At 53.9% G+C, this 24628-nt stretch overlaps 11 protein-coding genes across 11 annotated transcripts; 6 read left to right on the forward strand and 5 right to left on the reverse strand.

Annotated features, from left to right (window-relative positions):
• Positions 1–579: 579 nt before the first annotated feature.
• Positions 580–1753, reverse strand: BKA78DRAFT_292640 (IEC3 subunit of the Ino80 complex, chromatin re-modelling-domain-containing protein; the record flags this gene model as incomplete). The annotated part of the gene is made up of 3 exons (XM_066886080.1): positions 580–1441; positions 1494–1610; positions 1668–1753. The coding sequence occupies 3 exons, from the start codon at positions 1751–1753 to the stop codon at positions 580–582; spliced, it is 1065 nt and encodes a 354-aa protein (XP_066747906.1).
• Positions 1754–2333: 580 nt separating this feature from the next.
• BKA78DRAFT_292641 (ORMDL family-domain-containing protein) lies at positions 2334–3018 on the forward strand (the record flags this gene model as incomplete). Its single annotated transcript, XM_066886081.1, has 3 exons — positions 2334–2466; positions 2553–2911; positions 2968–3018. The coding sequence occupies 3 exons, from the start codon at positions 2334–2336 to the stop codon at positions 3016–3018; spliced, it is 543 nt and encodes a 180-aa protein (XP_066747907.1).
• Positions 3019–5120: 2102 nt separating this feature from the next.
• Positions 5121–7482, forward strand: BKA78DRAFT_306200 (uncharacterized protein). The gene is made up of 2 exons (XM_066887755.1): positions 5121–5267; positions 5322–7482. The coding sequence occupies exons 1-2, from the start codon at positions 5205–5207 to the stop codon at positions 7113–7115; spliced, it is 1857 nt and encodes a 618-aa protein (XP_066747908.1). The 5' UTR covers positions 5121–5204; the 3' UTR covers positions 7116–7482.
• A 1778-nt stretch (positions 7483–9260) lies between these two features.
• On the reverse strand, positions 9261–14759 carry BKA78DRAFT_365194 (PHD/FYVE-zinc-finger like domain-containing protein; the record flags this gene model as incomplete). The annotated part of the gene is made up of 4 exons (XM_066892541.1): positions 9261–10359; positions 10450–10699; positions 10750–14331; positions 14511–14759. 4 exons carry the CDS (start codon positions 14757–14759, stop codon positions 9641–9643), a joined length of 4800 nt encoding a protein of 1599 aa, XP_066747909.1. The 3' UTR covers positions 9261–9640.
• Positions 14760–15169: 410 nt separating this feature from the next.
• Positions 15170–16651, forward strand: BKA78DRAFT_341098 (Alpha/beta knot methyltransferase; the record flags this gene model as incomplete). Its single annotated transcript, XM_066890337.1, has 3 exons — positions 15170–15425; positions 15476–15804; positions 15830–16651. The coding sequence occupies exons 1-3, from the start codon at positions 15185–15187 to the stop codon at positions 16649–16651; spliced, it is 1392 nt and encodes a 463-aa protein (XP_066747910.1). The 5' UTR covers positions 15170–15184.
• A 194-nt stretch (positions 16652–16845) lies between these two features.
• Positions 16846–18477, reverse strand: BKA78DRAFT_79857 (uncharacterized protein). The gene is made up of 2 exons (XM_066893760.1): positions 18316–18477; positions 16846–18228 (listed from the first exon to the last, which is right to left on the reverse strand). The coding sequence occupies exons 1-2, from the start codon at positions 18376–18378 to the stop codon at positions 17041–17043; spliced, it is 1251 nt and encodes a 416-aa protein (XP_066747911.1). The 5' UTR covers positions 18379–18477; the 3' UTR covers positions 16846–17040.
• On the forward strand, positions 18333–19008 carry BKA78DRAFT_306209 (uncharacterized protein). Its single transcript, XM_066887756.1, has 3 exons — positions 18333–18456; positions 18510–18776; positions 18845–19008. Exons 2-3 carry the CDS (start codon positions 18577–18579, stop codon positions 18903–18905), a joined length of 261 nt encoding a protein of 86 aa, XP_066747912.1. The 5' UTR covers positions 18333–18456; positions 18510–18576; the 3' UTR covers positions 18906–19008.
• On the reverse strand, positions 19009–20528 carry BKA78DRAFT_306211 (transcription factor TFIID complex subunit 8 C-term-domain-containing protein). The gene is made up of 2 exons (XM_066887757.1): positions 20129–20528; positions 19009–20072 (listed from the first exon to the last, which is right to left on the reverse strand). The coding sequence occupies exons 1-2, from the start codon at positions 20418–20420 to the stop codon at positions 19345–19347; spliced, it is 1020 nt and encodes a 339-aa protein (XP_066747913.1). The 5' UTR covers positions 20421–20528; the 3' UTR covers positions 19009–19344.
• Positions 20529–20721: 193 nt separating this feature from the next.
• Positions 20722–21198, forward strand: BKA78DRAFT_349988 (cytochrome c oxidase family protein-like protein; the record flags this gene model as incomplete). Its single annotated transcript, XM_066890900.1, has 4 exons — positions 20722–20745; positions 20817–20859; positions 21009–21044; positions 21113–21198. The coding sequence occupies 4 exons, from the start codon at positions 20722–20724 to the stop codon at positions 21196–21198; spliced, it is 189 nt and encodes a 62-aa protein (XP_066747914.1).
• Positions 21199–21497: 299 nt separating this feature from the next.
• Positions 21498–23957, reverse strand: BKA78DRAFT_79907 (Adaptor complexes medium subunit family-domain-containing protein). The gene is made up of 3 exons (XM_066893762.1): positions 23479–23957; positions 22959–23378; positions 21498–22885 (listed from the first exon to the last, which is right to left on the reverse strand). Exons 1-3 carry the CDS (start codon positions 23517–23519, stop codon positions 21595–21597), a joined length of 1752 nt encoding a protein of 583 aa, XP_066747915.1. The 5' UTR covers positions 23520–23957; the 3' UTR covers positions 21498–21594.
• On the forward strand, positions 23686–24450 carry BKA78DRAFT_79941 (uncharacterized protein). Its single transcript, XM_066893763.1, has 2 exons — positions 23686–23937; positions 24135–24450. The coding sequence occupies exons 1-2, from the start codon at positions 23823–23825 to the stop codon at positions 24314–24316; spliced, it is 297 nt and encodes a 98-aa protein (XP_066747916.1). The 5' UTR covers positions 23686–23822; the 3' UTR covers positions 24317–24450.
• The last annotated feature ends 178 nt before the right edge of the window (positions 24451–24628 follow it).

The following is a 24628-nucleotide window of genomic DNA, read 5'->3' on the forward strand; positions in this document are numbered from 1 at the left end:
GGCCGCCACTGACAACCAGCACATAGCGTGTCTGCAATCTGCCCTGAGACTACCACAAGCGGCGCAAAAGACAATCGAACCGGTCTTTGGAAAGCCGGTCTCTGACAAACCGCTCGCTTGGCTCCGACGCGAGGCAGCAAGTCGCAGCACACAAGACCAATCGACTGCTGCTGCGGCTGCTCGGACATATCCTCCCGCAGACTCGGAATGTTTCCTTCACCGCAAATGAGCACGTGCGGGAGACGAGCAAGCACCAGTGCCAATGCCATCTGATAGTCACCTCCCTATACAGAGCACTGGTAGGCAGATGGACGAAGCGCGGTGATTATTTTGGAGGATGTGATTGGCTGTGTGGTCAGACCACCAGCAATGAGCCTGAGTTGGTTGCAGATCTCTACCATAACATTGCTGGCTCCAGTAACCATACCGAGAGCTGTCTGTAGTAGAGGATCTGACAGAATCCTTACTAGAAAAAGCAGGAAGAGTAATATCGAATGGCAATCATCACCCCCGCATTCGTACAATATTAGAATCATGTATCGCCCGCTGCTGCTTCAACGCAACAATGCATGAGAAGTGCTATGCCGCAGCTGCACCACCTCTAGCCTTCTTGCGACCACCTCTGGATCCGGTGCCACCTCCTCCTCCTCCGCCGCCTTCGCCATCCTCCCTCTTCCTCTTCGCCCGGCCGCTTCCTCCCTTTGGTCTGTAAGCGTCATCATCCTTATTGCTCCGCTTGCCTCGACCGCTGCCCGTCTCTGGAACGAATCCGTACTCTTCTTGTGCCTCTTCCTGATCAGGCTTCGAAGGTGTCGCGACAACATTTGGAGCGCCACCTCCACGCTTTCCACCACGACCATTGCCTCCTCCCCTTCCTGAAGCCGGTTTCTCTGGATGGTCGTTCTCTTTGTCTTGTAGGAACACTTGAGGTTGATGCTTGCGCAGCCAGTTGTAGACAGAGTCGGGATTTCGGATCTGAAGCTCTTTGTCGCTAGGAATGTCGCGGGCGGGAAGACGGATTGGTCGGCCTGAGGTGTCGTTGGGGTCATAGGTAGAGGGATCGGCAAGCGCAAGGTCGAGCTCTTTTAGGTATTCCTCCTCGTGATTGGGACTCAGATAGCCTGTCGGGTGTTCGCCAGACACCTCTTCGGGCAATGGCATGTCCGGTGTATAGCGCGAATGAGGTGTTTGGAGCAGTGACGCCAAAGCCTTGGGGCCGATTTCCGGTTGGAGGCTGGTGATCTTGTCTTCGAGCTCGACGAATTCAACGGGATTAATTTTCCCAGCAGCGAGCGCCGCTCTTGCTTCTTGCAGCTTCTGGGCGATGGTTTCGGGGTCTTGTTTTGGTTGCGGAAGGGGACCGTCGTCGGTCAAATCGAAGCGGAGATCAAGCGGAATCTTTGGGGTCTCGTTGATGTCAAGGAGTAGGTCCATCAATTGGCTGAAGTCGAGTTAGCGGGTCTCCATGAGGTCAGTCAGACTGATGCGCGTACTCGTTCTGTTCCTGCAGCCTCTTGACCAATGCTGTGGCCTTTTGCTCCTCTCTGAATAGCGAGTTGCTCTCACGCATTCGCTCGTCGAAGCGCATGCGCATCTTGCGATACTTCTTCCTGTGAGCGGGGAGTTAGGCGGCGCGATCGCAGAGGGCTCTTTGACTGGCAGCTCACCTCCACGACTTGAACGCGGGCCGCGCAGCAGCATCGGTCGTCTCGTTGACGGGCGGAGGCCTTGGAAGTGAAGGGTCCTCACGCATGTGCGAGGATTCCTCGTCGATAGAGGCCATGATGTAGAAGATGGGAGGAAAAGGCGTTGGTTGAGGAGGGAGGGAAGCGTGAGGTGAAGCGTGTCTGGTAAGTACCGTAGAGGCTGGCTGGCTCTGGATGGTGGTGTTCCCGGTTGGGGCTAGCGCTAGGGTTCTTGGACATACCCCGGGCATTCACGCAATAATGCAAGTGCTCCGCCGCTTCGTCGTCACCAGCGCCGCCCTGCCCTGGCCTCTACCTAACCTCAAACCCCCCGGCCTACGGATACCCTTCCGACTTTCAACTTGCCTCTCCACCAAGCCTTCCAACTAGGCTGATTATCACTCCATATTCGCGACCGCGCGCGCCCTTCTTTAGACCTATCCACTACATCTCACTGCCGGCCAGTCACACCGCACTCGACTTGCGTCCTTTGTCCAACCATCCATCTACTCGACCGTCGATCCCGCACTTTTCCCACCCACCCCCCGTCCAACCGCCAAAGTGTCTTCCATACTCTTGAACAGGACCACCTCTTTCCAGGTGGATCCTCACCCAGGACATTTGACTGCTGCCGCCGCAGAGACAAGAATGAGTCCCGAGAAGTCAGGGAGGAGGAGGCGCTCCTCGAGCCTCATGTACACGGAACCCCCGGAGTCCCTGGAGCACATCAGCGACCAAGCTGCTCTCCCCAACCTGAATGCTCAGTGGGTCAACGCGAAGGGTAAGCAGTCGCTCAAGCCGAAGCCCCTTGGTCGACTTCAACACCATCTCGGATGATCAAAGCTGACACGTACGCTGTTTGCACAGGCGCTTGGGCTATCCATTTCGTCCTCATACTCTGCTTGAAGGTCCTTTTCGACATCATTCCCGGCGTTTCTCAAGAGACATCCTGGACCCTCACCAACATCTCCTACATGTTCGGCTCATATCTCATGTTCCACTGGGTCCGCGGTGTGCCCTTTGATTTTAACGCTGGAGCCTACGACAACCTCAACATGTGGGAACAGATCGACAATGGTGACCAGTACACACCGGCGAAGAAGTTTCTGCTTAGTGTTCCCATCGTTCTCTTTCTCATAAGCACCCACTACACACACTACGACCTCACATTCTTCCTCATCAATTTCATGGCCACCATTGCCGTCGTAATTCCGAAGCTTCCAGCGGTAAGCCAAGCCTTGTCGATTGAACCCCCGGGGATAACATCACTGACATGGTTCAGCTACATCGGTTGCGCTTGGGTATCTTTTCAGACCCACCGGAGGAAAGCTAGCCGGTTGAACAGCCGATCCTAGGTCTCCTTGCAACTGTATTTCATTCACTTTCTAGAGGCGCTGTCACTATCAGCGGTCGCAGCATTGCATTCCTTACCATTGCCCTCTGCCACAATACCCTGGATGTCGAGACAAAATTGGGTTCCGGAGTTCCTTGGCCTTCTTCTCCTACTAGCATTTCCCAAGTAATTGCGCTCAATTTGCGCTATTCATAGAAAGGCGTTGCTGACGGGCCAAGGATTTGGAGCCGAAGATCTGCCTCCTCACTGCGGAAGTAGAACCAGCAAATCCATCTTCCACGTTCCATTCCTGTGCCTCATTCTTTCATTCATTGGTGAACAGTTGGAGCCTCGCCACTCTCATCACACGTCTGTCGTATCGGGAGCTCCAAAATCCTATCTTGGCTATCAGCCACCTAATGATCTTCAGTGCCCGCTAATCTGGAACTGTTTTTGGGCCGTGTGTAAACGAAGCGATAACGAAGCGACATCAGGAGCCAGCAGCAAGCCAGCGCAGCTGAGTGGGTCACCTCGACACTCCATGCGGACATTCAGACAATTCAAGCCCAAGCGATGGGGAATTTCGAGGACCACTAACTGAATTGACTTTGCCGCAAAAGCTGGTGCAACTCAAGAGCTGATTTCTAGGTACAGCCTCGTCATCAACTACCATTTAAACCGGGAGAAAGGTTCGCGGGATGGCCCGCAGACGCGCGGCGAAAAGGGTTCTTTATACTTCAGCCCATCAGCAACTTGGCGTCAGGGCGGCTTGTCAAGAAAAAGGAGTCGTTGCCAATTCGTCCGTGCTGCAAAAGGGGCTCACAGGTGAATTCATCGCTCTCTGTCTATTCTCTGGCTTATTGAGTGTTGATCACAAGCTGCAGTTGTATGTGCCAGTATAGGTCTCTTAGATCAGTGCACGCTCTTGTCGCGCGCCGCAACTTTGCTCAATCCAACAGGAAACTAATGTAAGCAGTAATGTAGACGGCACGGCGTATGAATGCACGTCATGCAAAGGCATGCGAGAGCGCGGGCTGGCTCTGACCTCATTTTCCAATGGAATCAGCAACGTGTGGAGTGTGGACAGCATGAAAGCGAGGTCGGTAGGTACCTTTCCGTGGAGTAAGTCTGAGCACAGCTGAGCCCTGCTTGTGCAACGCAACGAGCACTGCGAATCGGCTATCCAAACTCTCTCTCAAGCGATTTTCAAGAACACACACGTTTTTCAGCCTCGAACTGTTCGTTTTCCCAGGAAGCTGACCAATCGACTGCATGGGTCGAGTTTGGGCTAATCGCCCAGCGTCGTTGTATTGTACATACAACCTTTGAATGCCACTGGCTGTCGGATGTCCCGCTTCCCTAGCCTACATCGAACATGCCATTCTTTGGGTATAATCTCCTTTCAGTCGCTAGGATTTCAGCACGCAGCCAGATTGAATGTGCTGTTCCCCGCCTGGGCATGGTTGCACAGACTGCGCTTTCCCGTTTGGATCCAGCCCACAGTCCCTGCGTGAGAGGCAGGCAAACTGCGTTTTCAATCAGACAGTGTCACTCGTCTGCAGCATACATCCATGCTAGGATGGGTTGCTGTCAATGTCTTGCCAGGCCTGTCCAAACGGTGAGTCTGCGGTTTGCTGACTGCATATATCGTGTCCATTGTGCAGCACACGCATGTCTCCAACGAGCTTGCTAGAGCACACACCCGACCTACATAAAATGCCAGCGAGCGCATCGGTGAAATGCGGCGCATTTGTGTACTCACCCACCATCGTCCTTGACATTCTTCGCTCGAACGCTCTCGGGATACTCACCTCGTCTACGGAAAGATGAATCACGGAGAGCCAGCCCCTGTGTTCAGGACATTCATTCGTCCCGTCTGGTTTATACGACGCGACAATGGAAACTACGTCCCTGTCCTTGCAGCGGACGAGCTGCCCAGTGAGGTCCACCTTGAAGGTGTTCCCCGCAGCATCAACCTTGACGATGCGCAAGGCATGAAGTTCCTTGGGAACTTGTGCCACACGGGGCAGACCTACTCTCTTGTGGTATGAATTCTTCAAATGCTACTGCGAACCAGATGCAAAGTCTAACCAGCTGAGCAGCCGCGGGACCAGAAGATTGCTGAAGCGCCGACTGCGAACTGTGCACCGCCAAAGCCAGCGCAGACCCAGCAGCCAGAGCACCACATGGGAGTGCAGTCAAGGGCTTCCGACAAGCAAGAGACAGTGGCAGCAGATGGGAAGCCCCTGGTGAGCAAAGATTCTCTTCGACAAATCTGTCTGCTAACATGTTCCTTGCAAAAGTTTGCAGTCAACGATGCGATCGTCAAAGCCTTGCCAGAAGTGGTTGGTCGCTTCAACTACACCGGACAGCCTCCACTCCCTCCGTCTGGAAAGCAGCCCGATCAGACGAAGAAGGAGTATTGCACCTACTGGATCAAGACTGGGGGTTGCGATTTCACGCAGCAGGGGTGCATGTTCAAGCACGAGATGCCTGATCCCAAGACGTTGCGCGAGAAGGTTGGCATCAACTACATTCCCAAGTGGTGGACCGACAAGCATCCGAGTTGTAACCCACTGCCACCGACTTGGATGAAGGAGCGCATTCGATACCAAGACGCAGCGTCCACAAAGCTGCCCCCCTTTCAGCACACGGAAAACGGCGACGACGCAGATGTGAGCTCCAGCAGTGAGCATGAGCAGTCCAGGCCGAGCAACGTCCCTCACAATGCTACTGATGTCGCCGGTGCATTTCATTCCTCGTCTTTCAAGGCCCCGGACGCGGATCACAACCAGAAGGCGAAAGATGATGGTCCTTGTGGCCGTTCTCAAGAGCCATCTTCAGACCCCGAGCTCAACTACGTCCACGTGCCTCTCTTAGATGGCCAAAAGAGTCACAGAGCACTCGAACGGGCCTTTCGAACTTCGAATCCAAGTCGTCATGCCACCGGTCCGGTTGGCGAGGCGAAAGCCGGACCAGCAACTTTCGATCCTCATCGCCGCTTCCCAAGCTACCCTGGTCCCCGTGACCCAGCTGGCCGCTCTCCTCCGAAGAAAGAAGTCAACAACTTTTTCAAGTACGTTCGCACGAGCAGCGCTCCGCCTCCCCCCAACTCCCCTGTTCTTGCTCCCGAGTCGAGCGTCCCGCAAGGCCCGAGGACGGTCCACCAGGCTGTACATCGTCCAACTCCAACAGCCGCCAGTACAGCGACCACAGATGCTTCTCAGCCAGCGGACCATTTTGATGCCGGCACTCTCAAGCCCAAGCCCCTCGCAATCGTCTCCAAGCTTGTCAAGTCTGGTCCGGATTCTTCCAGGGACCTGGCCGCCCAAGGAGGTCGTCTCTCCTCGCGCCATGCTTCCCACCTCACATCTTCCGACGGGTCTCGCGCACATACGCAGGAGCACCTCCTTGATCTTGAAATTGATGACGTTGACCACGGCCCGCTCGTAAAAAGCTCCACCTCAGCCTCACACAGCGGACACTGCGTCACCCCAATTGAAGCGCACTACGTCATCGACAACGAAGCCGACTTTGAAGAACTCATGCTGGTGAGCGAGCACGACTCCAGCTCCTCCATCAACTCTGGCTCCATCACCAGCGGCAATGACGGCCGTGGCACTCGCACTCGCAGCTCATCGCTTGACTGGGACAGCGAAGTGCCGAGCTTCGAGCCTTCGAGAGTCGTTGAGTCTGCCAGGCGCATGGAGAAAAGCCCGAAGACTGGCCACGTTGCACCCCGGGGCAAATTCGAGAAAATGGTATCTAGGCAGAAGCCTGTTGGTGGCTCAAGCCCTCACTCTGGATCCAGCGCCGGCGCCACTACCCCTGCTGCCCCGCGCGAACGCAAACACTCGGGCGGTGCTCGCGGAGGCTTGCGTCCGGCAAAGATGAGAAGGCCCGCCGTCGCTGAGACCGATATCGTTGGACCCAGCGCTGGACCTCTCACTGGACCCAAGAGTGAGGCACAAAGGAGGGAAGGAAAGGTTGTGCCGATCAAGATCCGGCGCACCAAGATGGTCAACCACGGCCAAGGTGGCCAAGGCATGAAGATGCAGCAGGTCAGGGTGGAGGTGAAGCAGCAGAAAGAGGTCTGAATTATTGGACTCTTGGAAGATTTGGTGATCTGTGGATTAGGCTTTGTTGGGTGACGGAGGCGATGGGACGCGTCTTTGTCATGACATTTTGTGTCTGCTTTCCTTTTGCTGTGTGTTTGGAGTCGTCTTTGAATCTGGATACATGACGAGAAAATCTAGGATTGGTGTTTCACGACGCGACTTTGTTGGGAGTTGGCCATGCAATCTCATTTTCTTTGGATTCATCTCTGGGCCCAGGGTTGGCTGTTTTTTGAACAATGAGCCTATCGACGTCCCTCTCCCGTAAACACACCTCAATAGCTTCCATCCGCCGGAAAAGTCGCTCAATAGATCCACTCTGCAAAAATCAACGAAGCTTCTATCAGACCAAAATCCTATAAATCCACGTCTCCGCCGACCCCAGAGTGACTTTTTTTCTTCACCAACACACTTCGGTACCAAATTTCCAACTACTTTCTACAGTCGTTACTACCACTCCACATTTCAAAATGGCCAAGTCTCCCAACCCCTTTGCCAACGGCGCCAGCCTCTACTGCACCGTCATGTAAAGTGCCTCTTCCAAGGTACTCTACTGACGCTCAGCTCTGCGACACCGACCACGACGCCACATCGTGCGCGCTCATCGACTTTGGCGAATCAGACACTTCCGGGGGGCAAGGGAGAGTAGCAATGGGTTCGACGCGCTACCTCCTCTTTTCTTCTTGAGGTCGCAGGGTGGCACTATTCTTCTGGAAACCGCACCTTTTTTTCGAATAAAAAACTTCATAAAATATGGTGGTTAAAGTTTGTACACTAGTTGGTCAAGGTGCTTCGGCTTCCGGCGCCATCTGGATAAAAAGATAGAAAATCCAAAAACCGGCTTCATGCCGCAAAAAAAAAAAAAACTCTGGTTCCATTCTGCGCATGTGGTGATGTGACAAAGACAAAGCTGAGAAAGTACTGACCGCGCAAGTAGGACATCCTCGGCCGACAACAGTGATTCGTAGCACTCATCTCGAAAATCTTCTTCGAGGTTGACTTTCAAGTGACAGGTCGACGTTGGGGCGACAGTGTCGATGCGGCGAGGGCATGGCCGGCGGGCGACAGAGTTATCAACACCACGGCAGCCATGGCTGGAAGACACGGTTTTATGCTGAAATGGAACCCAGAAGTACGGCGATACAATTGCACAAAGAAACGTGAGAGAGTGCATGTGTCGGAGACGTGAGGGTGAGACGACGACGGCGACAGCTCGACGACAACACCAAGGCGAATATCACGAGACAGCGACACCGAGTACGGCCAGCCGAGGATACCAGAGGTGGAGGTGAGCCGCACCAGGCAGACAAAAGGTTAGGATGAGCTAAGGCCAGACAAAATAATGAGGATTGAAGGGAAGGAGTGGCAGCCTTCAAGAAGGCAAAAAGAAACGCCATGTACAGTACCTTGGAACGACCCGGCCATCAGGAGTCTGATAGAAATCATAATCCCTTGAGACGTCCCGGAATCGAACCGTGGCTTAGACGATGCACCCTATGCTCACACACCTGCGGGTTTTATTCTTCAGGTGTTGGTGGCAGTGACGTTGAGACGGATCCTATTCCACTGCGCTAACCAGCTTGTTGGATGACAACCGGCATTCGCCAATTATAAAGTGATCGAGGCGCTGGCCTTGGGCTGTGGCAGTGGTGATGGAGCGCAGTAGCTCTGCCTACACCAAGCAGGTGCCTTTGAGCCCGATTCGGCAGCTACTGGGAGTTGACAGCAATGCCCCCGTTGCCGAACAGTTGGCCTCATTTTGCGCTCTTCTTTTCTTGCTGCTACCACTACTTGTGCGGTCTACTGCCAACCGCTGCTTACTTACTGTACTCTTTTTTCTATCTTGGATTTCGCAGCTCTCAGGGCGGCTGATTGACGTCCTATTCTTTTGACTCAATTGGCTTGTCCGCGGTGCTCAATGTCAGCTCAGCCACACAAGCAGTGTTGACACGAACGACGGGCCAATAAATTGGTGCTGAAGGCCATGCACTAATTAGGATTCTGGAGATAAAGAAGCATTTGAACTCTAGAGAAGTTGCGCGGCTGTCTTGATACGCGGAGCAGCAATGAGCTAGTACAACGGGATCTCTGCTGAATTCATTTCACACCAAGGACCAGAAGGTATGAGTCACTATTGATTGATCTTCGTGTCTATCTGATTCGCAATTGAACTTTTGTGAGATATTAGATGCCTCGCCAACCGACGCCGTGGCCAAATCACCACCTCCAACTCCAGCGCGCAGGTGAGCCACCATGCCGCATGTCAAGTTAGCGCTCGCAAGCTAGCTTGAGTGCTTCAGAGGGAAATGTGGGGAATAACCAAGGGAAACGCCCAAAAGCAAAAAGTGAGCAAAAAAGGGCACCTTATTCATGATGCCGCGATCTAAGTCGATCCACCGTGACCCACCCAAAAACCGTGCTGTGGGAACCTGGAGCAAAAAAAAAAAAAAAAATAGAATATGTGCAGAGAAGGGGTTGGAAAGCAAGGAAATGATGAAGAAAGCATATCAAGTGGTGGCAGGGGGCTTGTCCTGCGCATGAAGATAACCAGTCAAAGCGGCCGCAACGGCTCCATCATCAGAGGTTTGCTGAGCTCCAGGGGCTGGCTGAACTCGTGGGTCGTGACCAGACATGGAGGGCCGGTAGGGGCTCGCGGACTGTTGGTTTGCCGATTGCGAGGGGACCAGCAATCCTCTTCCCCAAGTGTTTGGGTCATTCGCATTCGGGTTCTGGTATGCACTAATGTGTCCATGGGGAGGATTATTCGTGTGTCCTTGATGGTTGTTTGCGTGTCTATGAGGATTACTCATGTGTCCATTGGTGTTGATGGCAGAAGCATTCTGTGCCAGGGCTGCGCGCTTCTCTGCTTGCTGTTTCTTCTTTTGGACCAACGTGCCTTTGACTCCGCGGAGATACTTTGTGGCTGCTTCAACAATGTGGCGTGGCTCAGGGCTGTGCTTGAGAGCATTAAGCATCTCGCGCACTTGAGTTTCCGAGTTGATGTGCGGACATGACCGGGCTATTCCGAAATGCGCCAGGCCACATAGATTGCAAAACTCAGGACCAGCAATCTTAAGCGGACATGCGCCAATGTGGTGGGATCGCTGGCAGGCTACACAGTGACGAGTATAGCCTGGAGGGGCTGCAAGGTGAGATGGATGAACAGGGGGGAACTGAGGATCGGCGGCGCGCTCGAATGGCTTTCGCTCGACTCGCTTCTTGACTGCTGCCATGGGTTAGAATAATAGTCGCAATGACATGAACCAAGGCTGCTCAGAGCGAAAAGCAACTCAATCAATAACTATGACCAACTTACTAGTCGTCAACAACTTTCGCTCTGGACCAGCAGCGATGCCACTAATTTTATTGTTCTGAGAACTTGAGGCAAGATCAAGAGCATCCTCTGGCTGTTGCTCTTCCGGCGGGATGCTCTCGTCGTCCGAGTCATCGGCTTGGAAGTCCGTATCGCTCTCGTTGGGTTGCTTCTTGCGGCGGCGCTTGTTGTCAGTCTTGGGGGGAGGTTGGTCCTCTGCGGCATCGTCGACCGCGTCCTTGTAGTCATAGTTCTGTGACATGTCAGTAAAAGATGAAGATTGGATTTTTGAACATCTCCTACCCCGCGTGCGCGTTTGCCGCGCCCAAAGGTCTCGTCCTTCTTGGCTGCCTCCGCAGCTGCAACTTTGGCGCGATCTTGCAGAATTTTGTCCCAAACAGAGGGGTCAGGGGGAGCCTCCTCCTCTCCGTTGTCATCCAGAGCGTCTTGCAACGACCCTGAATCATTCGCCCAGACACGAGCAAAGCTGAACTGGCTCTCAGCAGAGGCATCTGCACCGGTTCTTGACTCTTCGATCTGGCTCCGGTCGAGCAACTTTTCGATCGATGCTTCGTCGTACTTGATGTCATGGCCAGAATTGTCTTCCGCAAAAAGCTCCGCAGCACCGTGCTTGAGAATCGACTGCACGTCCTTCTCCTCTAAATCATCAGCGTCCATCGACTCGACCACTACATGATCCAAAGCCATTTTCTTCCGACCAATCTGGACGATTCTTTCTTCCACACTGGCGCGAGTCATCAGCTGGAAGCAGAGGACCTTGTTCTTTTGGCCAATTCGGTGCGCCCGGGAGAGTGCTTGGATATCCTGATGCGGATTGAAGTCTGGGTCCAGAATGATGACGGTATCGGCAGTAGCGAGGTTGATTCCGACGCCACCAGCGCGAGTGGAAAGCAGGAATGCAAAAAGCGGGGAACCAGGAGCATTGAATTCATCGATGCGCTTTTGCTTCTCAAGAGAGCCAATGGTGCCATCCAGTCGACCGTAACCCATTTCCATGCCGTCCAAGAAGTCTTCAATCATGTTGAGCATGTCCAAGAATTGACTGAAGATGAGGACTCGGTGTCCGGCAGCCTTGAGCTTGGGCAGCATAAGCTCGAGGAACTGCAGTTTTGCTGAGGCCTCGACTAGGTTACGATGTGACACTGCTGCCACGTCTGTGCGCTCCTCGATTTCCTGGCTGTAGACGAAAGGATGGCACAGACATTTGCGAAGCTGCATGAGAATGTTGTTCAGACTCGATCGCTCTTTGATTTGAAGATCCCTGTTGGCCGAGAAAAGAAGTTTGAGCAACTCCGGATTCTTGGCCAGGATGGACTTGTAGAGTTCCTTCTGAAGAACGCTCATCGATATAGGGACAATGATCTGTGCCATTGGGGGCAGGAATGTGAGCACCTGGGCTTTCGTCCTCCGCAAGATGAACGGGCGAATCAAGTCATGAAGTTGCCTGATCTTCTCGTTTGTCATTTCCTCGTACTCCTGTTCCAACTGGGTGGCGTCGATGGAGTCGTCTAGGAACTGAAGCAGATTGAAGAGTTCTCTTGCATTGTTTTGCAGAGGCGTGCCGGTCAGCAAGACCCTGAATGGAACCTTGAGTCCATTGAGTGCGTTGTAGAGGATGCTCTTATCGCTCTTGAGGCGCTGGCCTTCATCGACAACCAACCCGGCCCAAGAAACGCCCTTGAAGAACTTCTTGCATGAGTCATCAGCGGCGGCCTCATAAGAGGTCACCACAATGTGGCAACGAAGATCTTTGCTATTCTCGGGGAACATTTCATACTGAAATGCCATGTTCCGAGCCATTGCGGAGCCGAAGTACGTAACAACCCTAAGAGACGGCGCCCACTGCTTGATCTCGCGTCTCCAGTTGGCGCAGGTGGAGTTCGGGACGACTACCAGAAATGGGAAACAATTGTGATCCTGGATCAAGGTTGCAAGGAAGGCGATGATTTGGATGGTCTTTCCAAGACCCATTTCGTCAGCCAGGATGCCGTTCTTCTTGGAGTACCATTGATAGTAGAGCCAATTGAGTCCGTCGATTTGGTACTTCATTAGCTCCATACCAGACTGCAAATTGTCTGGCTGCTTTTGCTTTTCGAGTTTCGTAAAAGGTTGAGACCGGGCCTTCTCGATGCGCGCTTGGAGCGGGGACTTTTTAGGAACGTGGGTGTAGCGACCAAGGACCCAGTCATTGTAGGCAGTGACAAAATCAAGCCAGCGATCATCATCTTCGGGCGTGGGGACTTTCTCCCACACAGCATCCTCGTAGCCGAGACCCTTATACTTGATGAGTGCCTCGTCCACCTCCTTAATTCTTGCCTTGTCGATTTCCTCCGTGCGGACGTCGATCACATTGGTGTACTTAACATCAAGAACGATGTCGATTCGGAGGAATTCTTCGGGGATGGCATCCTCGGTCCTCATCTTCGGGCCTTGCTCTCTTTTGAAGAAGGCTTTCCTCATGCTGGCTGCAGTGACTCCCCATGTCCACGCTCCTGGCATCCAGGCAGCTCGGAAATATGAAAGCTTTTCCCACTTGATCAGGTAAGCCTTGTCGTCCTCTTCGACATTCTCACAAGCGGACCCTGGGATGAAGGACTCCTCATCGGTTGGCTTCCAGGCAATAATGCCTCCAACTTTGGCCGGCATCTCAATGCAGTCTTTGCACTTCCACGATTGTGAATACTCTGCGAATCGGCGCTCAGAAGTCTCATGCTCTTCCTCATCAACGTCCATGTGATGAGCTGTCTTGGGTGGTAGATGATGAAAGTGATAGGCCCTCCAGCATGACACGCAGCGGAAAAGGACGTTGAATGGGTTGTTGACAACACCTTCAGGAAGTGTAGTGATCGGATCTTCCCCAGCGTTGTCCTCACGCTCCTTTTGCTCTTGCATGGCAGTCTTGCGCTGACGGAATGGTCGACATGCTGTGCCAGGCTGTCGACAAACTTGACACTTGTCAAGGTCAGGTGCGAGAATGTCGCGCTTCTTGTGAGCGTTGATGCATCGACGGCATTGAAGCACAAACTCTTCTTTCGCAACCTTCGTGGCTAGGTGCTCTCGTCCATTACGATGTCCAATGCAGCCCTTGTGGTACGAAAGCTGGCAGCCCTGACAGTAGATGAGTGATCCGACAGTTGGTCCATCTCCGCAGGTATCACATTGCTGAATGTGACGAAGGCGGAAGGGATCTGTACGCGGGAGCTGCTTGAAGCTTTCTTTAGCCCCAGAGGCTTTTGGCGCGGCCGGACGTGCGGGCTCCTCTTTGCGATACAGATCATCATCCAGACCTGGATCCTCCATATTATCCTGGTGCCTCGTGGTACGATCCGAGCGCCGCGTGCCCAATCGAGGCATCTTCGAGGGAGCATTGCCGCGCGGGCTCCGCTTGCGCTTCCTGGGGACGACGTCCGAACGAAGGCGCGGAATGCCGTCTGAGTCCGAATCGCTTTCAGACTCTGAGCTATCTGAGATGGTGATCTGGCGACGTGACTGCCTGGTGACTCGGGACTTCGAGGCTGCTTGCTTTTTGGGTTGGGCCACACGGCGAGTGCTTCGACGCAGTGACAAGGCCGGCGTGTCGCTATCCGATTCCTCGTCGATGGGCTCATCTTCAGATGAGGAGCTGGGGAAGTCTCCGCTGGTGTATCGCAGGCCGCGGTTGTTCTGTTGACGTGTGGATCTCCTCACTTCCTGATCCGAGGTGAAGTCATCTTCTGAGTCTGGGTCACTGACCCGAAGCCGCAGCCTCATGTCGTCGCCACTGTCGTTCAACTCGTCCGCACTAGTGTCAAGGTCACCCTGCTGTTGAAATTGCTCAAGTGCTGAGTTTCCGTTGTTCAATTGGATAAGATTATGAAACGGGACCTGAGGGTAGATCAAGTTAGATTAGTTGGCGGAGGTTGGAAAGTTCAGATCAAGAAAGAGGTTGTGGGTAGACTGTTGCTGTGAAGTGAAAAGAAAAGAGAGGCTTCAGAGTGGTTGCTCGGAGCATTCACATGGTCGCAAGGAGGACGGTAGCAGTGAGTAGGTGCGATGCCACTTACGGTCTCTGTATGCGCATCGCCGAATCGCACAACATACTGAACCTCATCCACATCCTCCACCTCTCGCAAGACCTTCTCGACCCTCTCCAATCTTTCGTCCCACTCATATTCATCCTTATTGAGCAAAGGCGACGGAACGACGGATACGCGGTGGATGTCCCACGGCACATGCTGATTGCGCGAAGTGGTCATCCTGCTGTGGGTAGAAGAGCGTGGATCTATGATTTCGATGTCGGACTCGTCGTCCATGATGGCAGATTTCTATGTATGCGGAAGTCGTTGCTCTGCGCCTGAACGATCGTGAAAGGCCGGGGAGGCTATCGAAGGTCGCGACAGCGCGACTTCATGTATCCGAGACGAGCATCAGCAAGTCGCGATGCGGCCGATGGTGGTTTCGCAGTAGGTGCGTTCGTAGGAAATTCCAGAAAGGCGCGAGGAAATAACAAGCGAGAGCGACGGCGGACGGATCATGCGGATTCTTGGTTTGGATCGCAGTCCGTAAAGTTTGGTTGAGGCGCGTACGAACTGTACCGAATTACGGGGACGCGTCGCCGCGGTTTGGCGGGGAGCTCCAGCGTAGGTAATCCCAGTCGCCGAAGGCGGTGAGCGTGGGCGCGAATCTACCATCGCGCTTTCGTCGCGGGAAAAGCCCCACACTTACCAAAAGCATTGCGATGCCTCCAACTGTCCTGACGACTATTCGATCATGGCCAGGACTCTGTGCCTCGTGTCTCTTGCGCACCCAACGAACCGCAAACCGATCCATAACCACCATATCCGCCATTCATCATGGCATTCGCGGGGACAAAATGAAGTCCCGCAATATGAAGTCCCGAATATCCGCGTACGAAGCAAAACAAAAGGCAGCGAGATCTAAAGACGATGGGGAGTATGAGAGCACAGAAAGTGGGCAGGGTCAGAAACGGTTTCTACAAATAACCTCGAACTTGACTAACTGGTTGTAGATGACCGAAAGTCTCGAATCCAGGACAAATCAGAAGGGACCTATGGTTCTGTCTCTGTCCCGCACACCACGGCCGCCTCCAAGTTTATCTACGGCTATTCAAGTGTTCTTGCAGCTCTGAAGGCGAAGCAAAGAAGAATTTATAAGCTGTATTACCATCCAAGAGCAAGAAGACGAGCTTCTTCCCCCCTACAAAAAGAGAACGAGCAAAAAGAGCAAGATACGATACTTGCTCTGGCTTCTGAACAAGGCCAGACAGTCCAGATCAAACAGGTCGATGATGATTTCTTGCGCGTCATGGATAAAATTAGCGAAGACAGACCTCACAATGTAAGTAAAAGCTGTCTGGCAGCAGTCGTGGCGATCCTCCAATGACCATCCCAAGGGTATTGTTCTCGAGACCTCGCCTCTACCATTCAAGCCAGTCGAACATTTCGGTCCTGTCACCCGTCTCAAACCTTGGTTTATCGCGCAACTCAGAGGCCAGAGCCCCGAGCAAAAGATGATCAACGGCACTGACGATCGAATACGTTTCGAAAGCCATGGGTGGAGATATCCCATCGTACTCTTCTTGCACAACATCACCGATTCTGGAAACCTTGGTGCCATAATAAGATCAGCACATTACCTGGGGGTTGATGCCATAGCAATGGCGACCCGAAACACCGCTTCGGTCGATGATCCAGTGGTCATCAAGGCATCTGCCGGGGCCACTGAGGCAACGCGAATCCTGCAAATCCCCAACCCATTCAAATTCCTCAGCGATAGCGGCAACAACGGATGGCGTGTTTATGCGGCCGAAGCACCTCCACCACTTGCTGAAAATCTCTCCTTTACGGAAGATATTACACCAGCGGCCCTTGACGCAAAGAACACGTCGCCGCTCGTCAGCTTCCGTCGAACGCTTCCAAACATCCCGGTGTACAACCACAATCCTCTTGCTCGTCATCCAACGATTCTCATGATGGGTGGAGAGCACTCAGGCATAGACGCAAAGCTGAAAACCAGGGCTCACTACCAGGTCGGAGTCCGAGGAGTCCAGACTCTGGATGTTGGCGTTGACAGCTTGAATGTCAGCGTTGCTTCTGCACTCATCATGCTGGAGATGTTGAAGAAGCCTGCGAACGTAAAGGCGGCAAAAAAAGACCCGAAGGCTGGTGCCAACTTTTTGTTCTGAGAGCCTTTGCGAGAGCGGAAACTTCCGTTACGACGATTGCAACCGGAGACCTAAATACCGAAGACCTAAATACCGAAGACGAAAATCAATCTCCATTTCATCAGCTGTTCTTTCGAGCAGGAGACTTTGAATTTCCCTCTTAGCGTCTGAGCGCCCGCGTGTTGTTGTTTGCACCATTTCTTGAGTGCCCACGGAAGCGCAACAGCCTCAAGCGTCGTCTAAGTTCTATTTGCGCTGTCATATTCTCCAAGATACCCCATTACACTTCATGGACTTTGTAAATTGGTCTGTAATCACATCGCCACTCTTCCTGTTCAGACTCGAGTCATGCATAAGCACATAGGAACAAAACAAGACATCACAACCACTCTTCAAGAACCTTTGACGCTTTAAACATGCTCTGTTTCATCTCTCTCCTCATTTCCCACTACCACTCCATCCTTCGTAATCCGCATCCCCCACGCACCTCTATCAGTCATGCCTGCTACACCCTCCCTGACCTCCCTCGCCCACCCATCAGCACCCCATCCATCGACCGAAACCCTGACGCGGCCCTGTTCTACAACAGCCTGCCTCTGCGCCCTCTCTCTTAGTGCTTCCTGCACACTCATCGCCGGGGGGAATGCAGGCACGATCTCCCTCGTTACCGCAAGCCGGACTGTTGCAAAAGAGGTAAAGGCAGGCGGGAGGAGCGGACGGAGCGTCGGAAAGGGCGAGTTGCCGCCGTCGAGCTTGGAGACGGACAGCGAGCTCGTGGTCGTGATGACGGCGCAGTGTAACTGTCGTTGGAGGCTGCGCAGTTCGCGGACGAGGGCGGCGTAGGCTTCAGACGTTGTGTTGCTGGCGATAGTGGTGCTGGCAATTGCTGGGCCATTGTATTGCGCTTGAGGGATGCTGGCATGCTCTTCAGCTGCTTTGAGCGGGTGGAAGAAGGCGCTGGCGCTGTCGAGGATGATTGAGTGCAGAGGCCGATGGAAAGATTTGTGCGCCGAGGCGTCGAATAGGTAGGTTGGGAGTTGGGTCAGCGTCGAGATGAGAGCGGCATAGGATTGCGGCTGGAGGATATGGACGTGATCAAGGGCGTGGGATATTATAGAGGTCTGTTCCGTCTCGTCGATGGCCACTTCATGTACTTCTGGTCCGGCTTCGTTGGAGGTCGTCTTGCGATTGTGCTGTTGGATGCGCTGGCCCATGTGGGACTTCATTACTTGGACGAGGCGCTCGACCGAAAATCGCCCATCTGCGTCAATGAAAATGACTGCGCTGCTTCGACCTTGAATCTCAATGCCTCCATGTGCTTCTGGGAGGATGGCAAGGGCGGTGATTAGGTAGAGCAGATGAGTCTTTCCAGCGCCAGGACCCAGGGAGGTGAGCTCAATGACCGGCGTCCGAGTATTCAGGCTATCTTTCTGTGTTTGCTTCGATTTCCGTTCCACAGATGGGGAAGTTGGTGGCTTTCGCTGAGCCGCGAGCGATGCAGCATGTTGTTCAAAAACTCCGAGCAGGCTGTCCAGCGGCGGAATTCCGAAACGCGACGAGATTTCCGGCTCCGCCAGAGACTTTACAGATTTGAGAATCTTGATTAGAATATTAGCTTAAGTTATGTTGGAATTTGGTTTGCAAAAGGGGACATTGGAGAAGAATATTAAACACGAAAGACCAACCTCATCCAAGCCCGCTTCCTCAACCTCTCCCAGCAACCTCCGACCCAGGTCCTCCGCGCTCATCGCCCTCCTGCAGCAGTGCGGACCCTTTCCTTTCCAGTCACGGCTGCTACCTGTGCGCTCCCATTCCCAGCTCTTCAGGTCTCAGAATCCAGCGCATGGCCTCGCGAGTAAGTGGCTGACTGATGAGGCAGACGGGCGTCGGCAAAGGCTGCGGCGGCGGCGGCGGCGAGACAACTTGACAACACACGGACTGAAGCAATGGCACCACCAATCGAGCACTTCCACCCAGAAGAGTTGGAGGCGCGCGTGCAGTACAAAACCGACGGCCGCTATCGCAAGGGCGGGGTCGACCTGGAGAAGTGCAAGTTGATGGAGATGGTGCAGTATGACTGCTGGCCCGAAAGGCGCGGTAGCGGCTCCGTGGTCAAGTGCAAGCCGCTCGTCAGGTTGTTCCGAAAGTACGTTGTCGCGTCCCTGCTGCTTGAAGACTTCTCGAGAATTGAACTGACGCGTGGCCGAGCTGTAGGTGCGCAAATGGGTTGACGGTCGAGACGACGTCGTGGGAGTATTTGGAGTCGCGGTGGTGAAGCAGAGGTCTGTCTGCTGCTCGCACTGGCAGCTCAGCAATTGCGGATGACCGACGTCACAGAGTAGCATGCATAAAGAATACAAATCAAGATAAAATAGTGATAGCTTCATTTTCTCATCGCTTCAATCACAAAAAACAGCAGGGGTATAATTTCGCTAACACGGCAGGACTGGCCCCTCCGCCTCTGCTAGCATGTCTCTGAACCAGATGCCTTTTAGATGGATGACCCCTCAGACTGTTTTCCCCTGACAAGGCTTGACGCGGCTCATCCAAGGTAGAGGTCATACTTCTGACGACCATCGTGATATCGTCAAGCAGGCGCGTTGGCCTACGGTTCCTGAACACACTCATGAACATCTGCTCCCATGCCCATAGCCCAATATGGCGCCAGAGCCCTCGCTTTCCCATGAGCGAGATCTTGCCCTTCTCCAAGGAAATCATCTCCATGCCCCCGCCTGTGCGCCCTTCCTCCAGTACTTTTGGTCATAATTGACCAGCAGTCCAGCGTCCACCACCGCATTATTCTCATCCTCCTTCACCCGTCCTGAAGCATTCATTTCCGTGTTGAATGGGTCAAGTGAGTCCATCTCAAACCCTCTTGAAAATTTGCTTTTCGCCGCCTCCTCTTGCATGACTTCCTTCATGGCTTCCTCCCAAACCTCGCTGGCCTGTGGTATGGCCGATTTCTCCTTGGCGGCGTCACTGTTGGCTGTAATCCTTGGTCGCTTTGCCGCGCCACCTCGACCGGCCGCCATCAGCTTCCTCAACGCCTGCTCTGCCAGTATGCCTTCCTGTGCGGCTCGTTCGCGTATTTTCCACGGATCTGTTTCGCGATTGGGGTATTGCGGGGTCGACTGCCATGTATGCCTACTCGGGAAGGCGGGTAAATGACCTGGAATCCACGGGCGTGTTGCCTTTTCGCTAACACCAGACAGCTCCTTGCCTAACAATTCTTCTAGCTTGGGTGGAGGCGACTCTGCCCGAGGGGGCGGTGGTAACGGCGGCTGGGTAACTTCTGGCGGAATTTGTAGATGTAGCTGAGGTTCGAGGTCGGAAGATGTGTAGCCTGTATGCGCGAGGGCGAGGGCGAAGTCTCCTGGGAGTGGAGTGGTGCGGCGGGCGAGTTGCATGGAGGCTCTCACGTCGGCGAGGAAGTGCAGCATGACTGCGGAATATTAGCCCACCGAAGTCCTCAGGCGCAAAGAAAAGCAATGGCCGTACATTCTTCAATTTGCCCTCTGAACATTTCCAAGGCAGAGGGCATTGCGCCGTCAAAACCAACGGCGCCCAGCGTGAGTGAGATTGCGCGCAACATCTGACTGCCAAACACCTTCTCGTCCTGAGGCGTGAGCGTCGGGTCCACCTCCCACGGCTGTTTGTGTTTGATATGGTGCACTATGCGCCGTCGCTTTGCTATTTGGGAGTCATGGGCGTCAAAGTCGGAGGCTGATCGTTTAATGCCGGCGGCATAGTTGTGTTGTGAAGCTTCAGGATATCGCAGACCGGGCATCATCGCGGGTGGAGGGGAGAGATTGGGGCCTCGGCGTGGTCGTGGTGTTAGAATGGGGGACGCGAGGTCATGGGAGTTGGTGATGCTGAAGTCTGGTGTTGCGTAAACCAAGGTACTCCAGCCGCCCGCCCGCGTTGGTCCCGTCGGCGCTGGAATCGGCATGGCTCGGCGGAGACGCTCCGAAAGGCTTGGCGCCCGCTGCCGCTTCTTCGATTCAGCGGACATGCATGACGCCCGTCAGACCACCATCCAAGACGCTACCTCTGTCGCAAACACCCACTCCACTCGAAAACCCGCCGTCACCATGGCCATTAAGCCCATCACCGGCGTAGGTGCCTCCTTTGCGCCAGTGCAACCGGCGCTTCCGCGACGTGCAAAGCTGACTTGGCTCCCTTCCAGATGCTCCGCAGAGGCCTCGTCCTCGACCTTTCCCTCGCCTTTGGTGCGTAGAAGCCTCTCAAACGCGCGCTTCACATTTCGAAAACCGTCAATCGCATCCGTTGGACCGCTTTTCAAGCCGCCCCGAAGCCCTGGCCGCGCGAGTCTTCGCCAATTCGCAGATCAGAATTACTAACAGGAGCTTCCCTACAGGTCTCGGCACCTCCATGGGCTACTTCTGGTGGTACGGTACGTAGAAGCTTGTTCACCTGTCCAGCCTCTTGCTTCAAGTGCAACGGGATTGACGTCGAAACCAGGCTACCACGTCCCCACCGTCCGTCACCGTGACGCTTTCTACTCCAAGATTGAGGAGGAGCGCGCCAAGGCCCTGGGACAGAACTAAGTCCTTCGACAACTTCGACACGGCGACAATGGCAGGCGTAGATAAGTTGGGGAGTCTATGGATCCGGATTTGAGACGGTTGGGTTGTACTATAGAGCAGCCCGGCCCGATGCAAACGAGAAAGAAGGATTCTTGACATCCTCCAAGTGCATCAATTCATACCCACTCTTGCACTGTTTTTCTCTTCACCAAAGCGAGCATCAACAGAATCATGTGAGACGCGAACCTTTCTCCCTTAGGCAAAAATCATGGTTTTGCAAATGCGATGTCTCCCATTGGTCTACAATAATGTACAATACAAACCCAGCTTGACATAGGGGGGAAGAAAGCTGTGTTTGATCTTTTGCGCGATTTTCTACCCAATGAGTCTGAGCCCAAGTCTTTCTACACTGTTCCGCTAACATCTGACCTCAACTCCGTCCTTACTAGCCGTCAAGTACTTGACCCCCTTGTATGGCTGTACACCAGCTCCTAGCCCCCTGCTCTTCCGATGATCCAAATTGAGACTTTCAACCTTGACTCCACTCGCCAGCCAGCCCTTAACCTGGAAACTGAGTGATGCACTGCTTGGCATCAACAGCCGGTTTGCGCGTCTCTTCTTCTCCGCTTTAGCGTCCATCTCAGGCGAGCGTGTCCGGCTGATGCCGCCGCTGCCATGTCCGCTACCGCCGTTGGTGGGTTCCAGCGAGTTGGATTGATACCCTGCATCTGCAGCTGGGATGGGTGAGGCGGCGCCGCCCTCGTCGTAGTCATAGCGGTTTACGCTGAGCACATTGTCCCCAGCCCCGCCGTCCAACTCTTCGTCCTCGTCCAGGGCACCGACGACGCTGCAGCGTAGTGTTGCGCTGGCGCCCATGCCGAGTTGCAGCAAGGCGGAGACATCTTTGGTGGGAACGCGCCATTCGAGCGACGAGTCGCCTGGAGCGTACTGAACTTCGCCGCGGGAGGGCCGCAGCTCCGAAAGATTCCGTACACCACGCGGTAACGGTACACGAACAACGACATCGCTCAGTTGCGGCGCAGCTGACGTGCCTGAGTGCGAGCCTCCAATGCCAAAGCCGCTGCCTGTCCGCGCTCCTAGGCCTGCCCCTGGTCGACCAGAGCTTGCAGAGGAGATGCCGCCACTGGTCCCTGATGACCTGAAGCGCGATGATAGCTGCAGGCGAACTTCAAATTCAGCGCCAGTTGATCCCAAACTCGTCTTGACTTCGCAAGTGGCTGGGATGTTCAGGTTTGCGGCACTGCTGCTGCCAGGTTTGAGGTTGGCTGGGTTCAGGAGGTAATCTGGTCCGAGTAGATCGACTTCGTAACCCGCAAGCACGAAGCGCCCGTCTGGTGGAACGAAGCTCATCTCCCCTGGCCGTTCGCGCCAGCGGGCGAGGCGCACGCATGGGTGGAACACTGGGAGTGAAACAACGTTGCCCACGCCACCAGGAGCTTCAATTCGAAGAACGAGGTCGGGGACTCCAGACACCTTGGCAGTGAAAGCGATGGAGCCATTTGCGAAAGCTGAAATTGGGCGACCGGATGGCGACATGGTTACGGAAAGGGTCTCGACTAGATCTACGTAGAGTTCGTTGCTCGTGTGCCGTACATTTGTTCGTCGCCATGGAACGGGAGAGGCGGTGGGAGAGGTTCCAGGAGGTGTGAGGGCGGAACGTCCGGAGCCAGAGAGAGAGGGTGATGAGCTTCAGCAGTCCGTCAGCACCTTATTACAATTACTTGCCAACTTGTAGGAAAGATTGATTGTGGCGTATATACCTTGGCAATCCGACGTTGCCCAACAAGTTCTTCATAAAGCTTGGAGCCTCGACTGAATCCCGCAAAGCATTGTTCTCCGTATTCGCTATGATCCCCGCATCGCACATTTCTCCCAACAGCTGCGCGACGACATCGTAATGGGCTTCTATTCTGCTCGCCAGCAGCGGCGAGCCTAGGAAATCTTCTATCGCATCGGCGACTCGGTGGAGGAATTCTAGGACGAGGAGAGGCTCGGTATCGACGGAGGAGGGTGATAAGAAGAGCAAGCGGTCTTGGATGATGCTGTGGACGAGAGTAGGTGGATTGGTCGACGGGAGATATATCAGAGACGGTCGAGGATCTGGATGCGCAAGGTACAGCGGGAGGAGCACGCTAGCAGAGGGAGGTCGCGCGCAATAGACGTGCTCGAGTATGAGATTGCTAGGTCATGTCAGCGGCCAATTTTCCAATCTCAAATGACTGCGAAGGCCAGGCGCATTGTGGTGGTGAGTGTGGTGGTGAGGTGTAAAGCTGGACTGACTTGTGCTCATCAAAGATGTAGAGAGCTTCCACTTGGCTCATGGCTGATTCTGAGGTACTTTCACAGCTGACTGCCCATACGACAGCGAGAGCAAAGGTGCTGGGACAGCTTCGAAGGAATAGAGGATGGGTGAAAGACGGCCAAGTTTACGGTAACGCGATGACGCGGGACCCTGGTGGTGGGCCCGCGGGCGGATGGCTCGTGCCGTGCGTGTTGCACTTCATTCTGTGGTTCGCCGGAGCGTGATCGTCCAACACCGTCAATCTACCATTCCATCTTCGATCTTACAGATTCCAGCACCTCATTCTTTTCAGTCTTCTCAGTGAGATTTGTTCCGGACGAAAATGGCGAAGGACGAAGTCAAGGACGAGGCGCTCATGTCACCGGTCGAGTTGAAAGAAAAGAAGAGGCAAGAGAAGATGGAAGCACACGCCGACTGCTCATGGTGCAGACTAATGGGTATGTTTGTATATTCTACTTCTGGATCATTTGCAAATATCTATCCTGCAAGCAATTTTTGCGAGTAGCTCAATTTCAGCCTTTTTCCTATTTCTACTCGTCCTCGCATCCCACCCATCTAGGCTACCTAGATTTCTTCACATTTCCTATCGAACCACTCTGACGCGCTCAACTACTCATACTAAGGACTCAATCAGGAACCGGTGTCTTTGTTGGTCTCGGAGTCTATACCTACATCAAAGGACACGAGCAACTGCACAAGGAGCTTGCCAAAGGCCGCAAAATGGCCCGATGGGAAAGCGTCCTCCGCCGGGGAAGCATCAACACTACCGCCCTTCTCTGCTTGTCCATCGGCGCCTACAGGTGGTACATGAAATGATCGACCACAGGCCAGAGCATGGCAAGAAGGCGACATGATTCATCTATATCTCCACTCCCAACTTCGACTCGACCCCTGGTGCTTCACGCGGACTTGTCGGCCTCAGAGCACTTGACTTGAAAACTCCTTGAAGTGTCAACAAAAGAGACGCATAAAGGACACACCAATTACATTAGTCTCCCAACGACATCCTCTCAACTTCGTACCTATCGAATCCAACCTATTGGAAATCGGAAGAGAAAAGAAGGGCTACCACTCCTCTGATGGCATGCCAACATCATGTATATTACCCATCCAAACACTCAAAAGCAA

Source organism: Phyllosticta capitalensis (assembly GCF_038381095.1).
Source record: "Phyllosticta capitalensis strain CBS 128856 chromosome Unknown BKA78scaffold_2, whole genome shotgun sequence".
In the NCBI taxonomy this organism is placed as follows: domain Eukaryota; kingdom Fungi; phylum Ascomycota; class Dothideomycetes; order Botryosphaeriales; family Phyllostictaceae; genus Phyllosticta; species Phyllosticta capitalensis.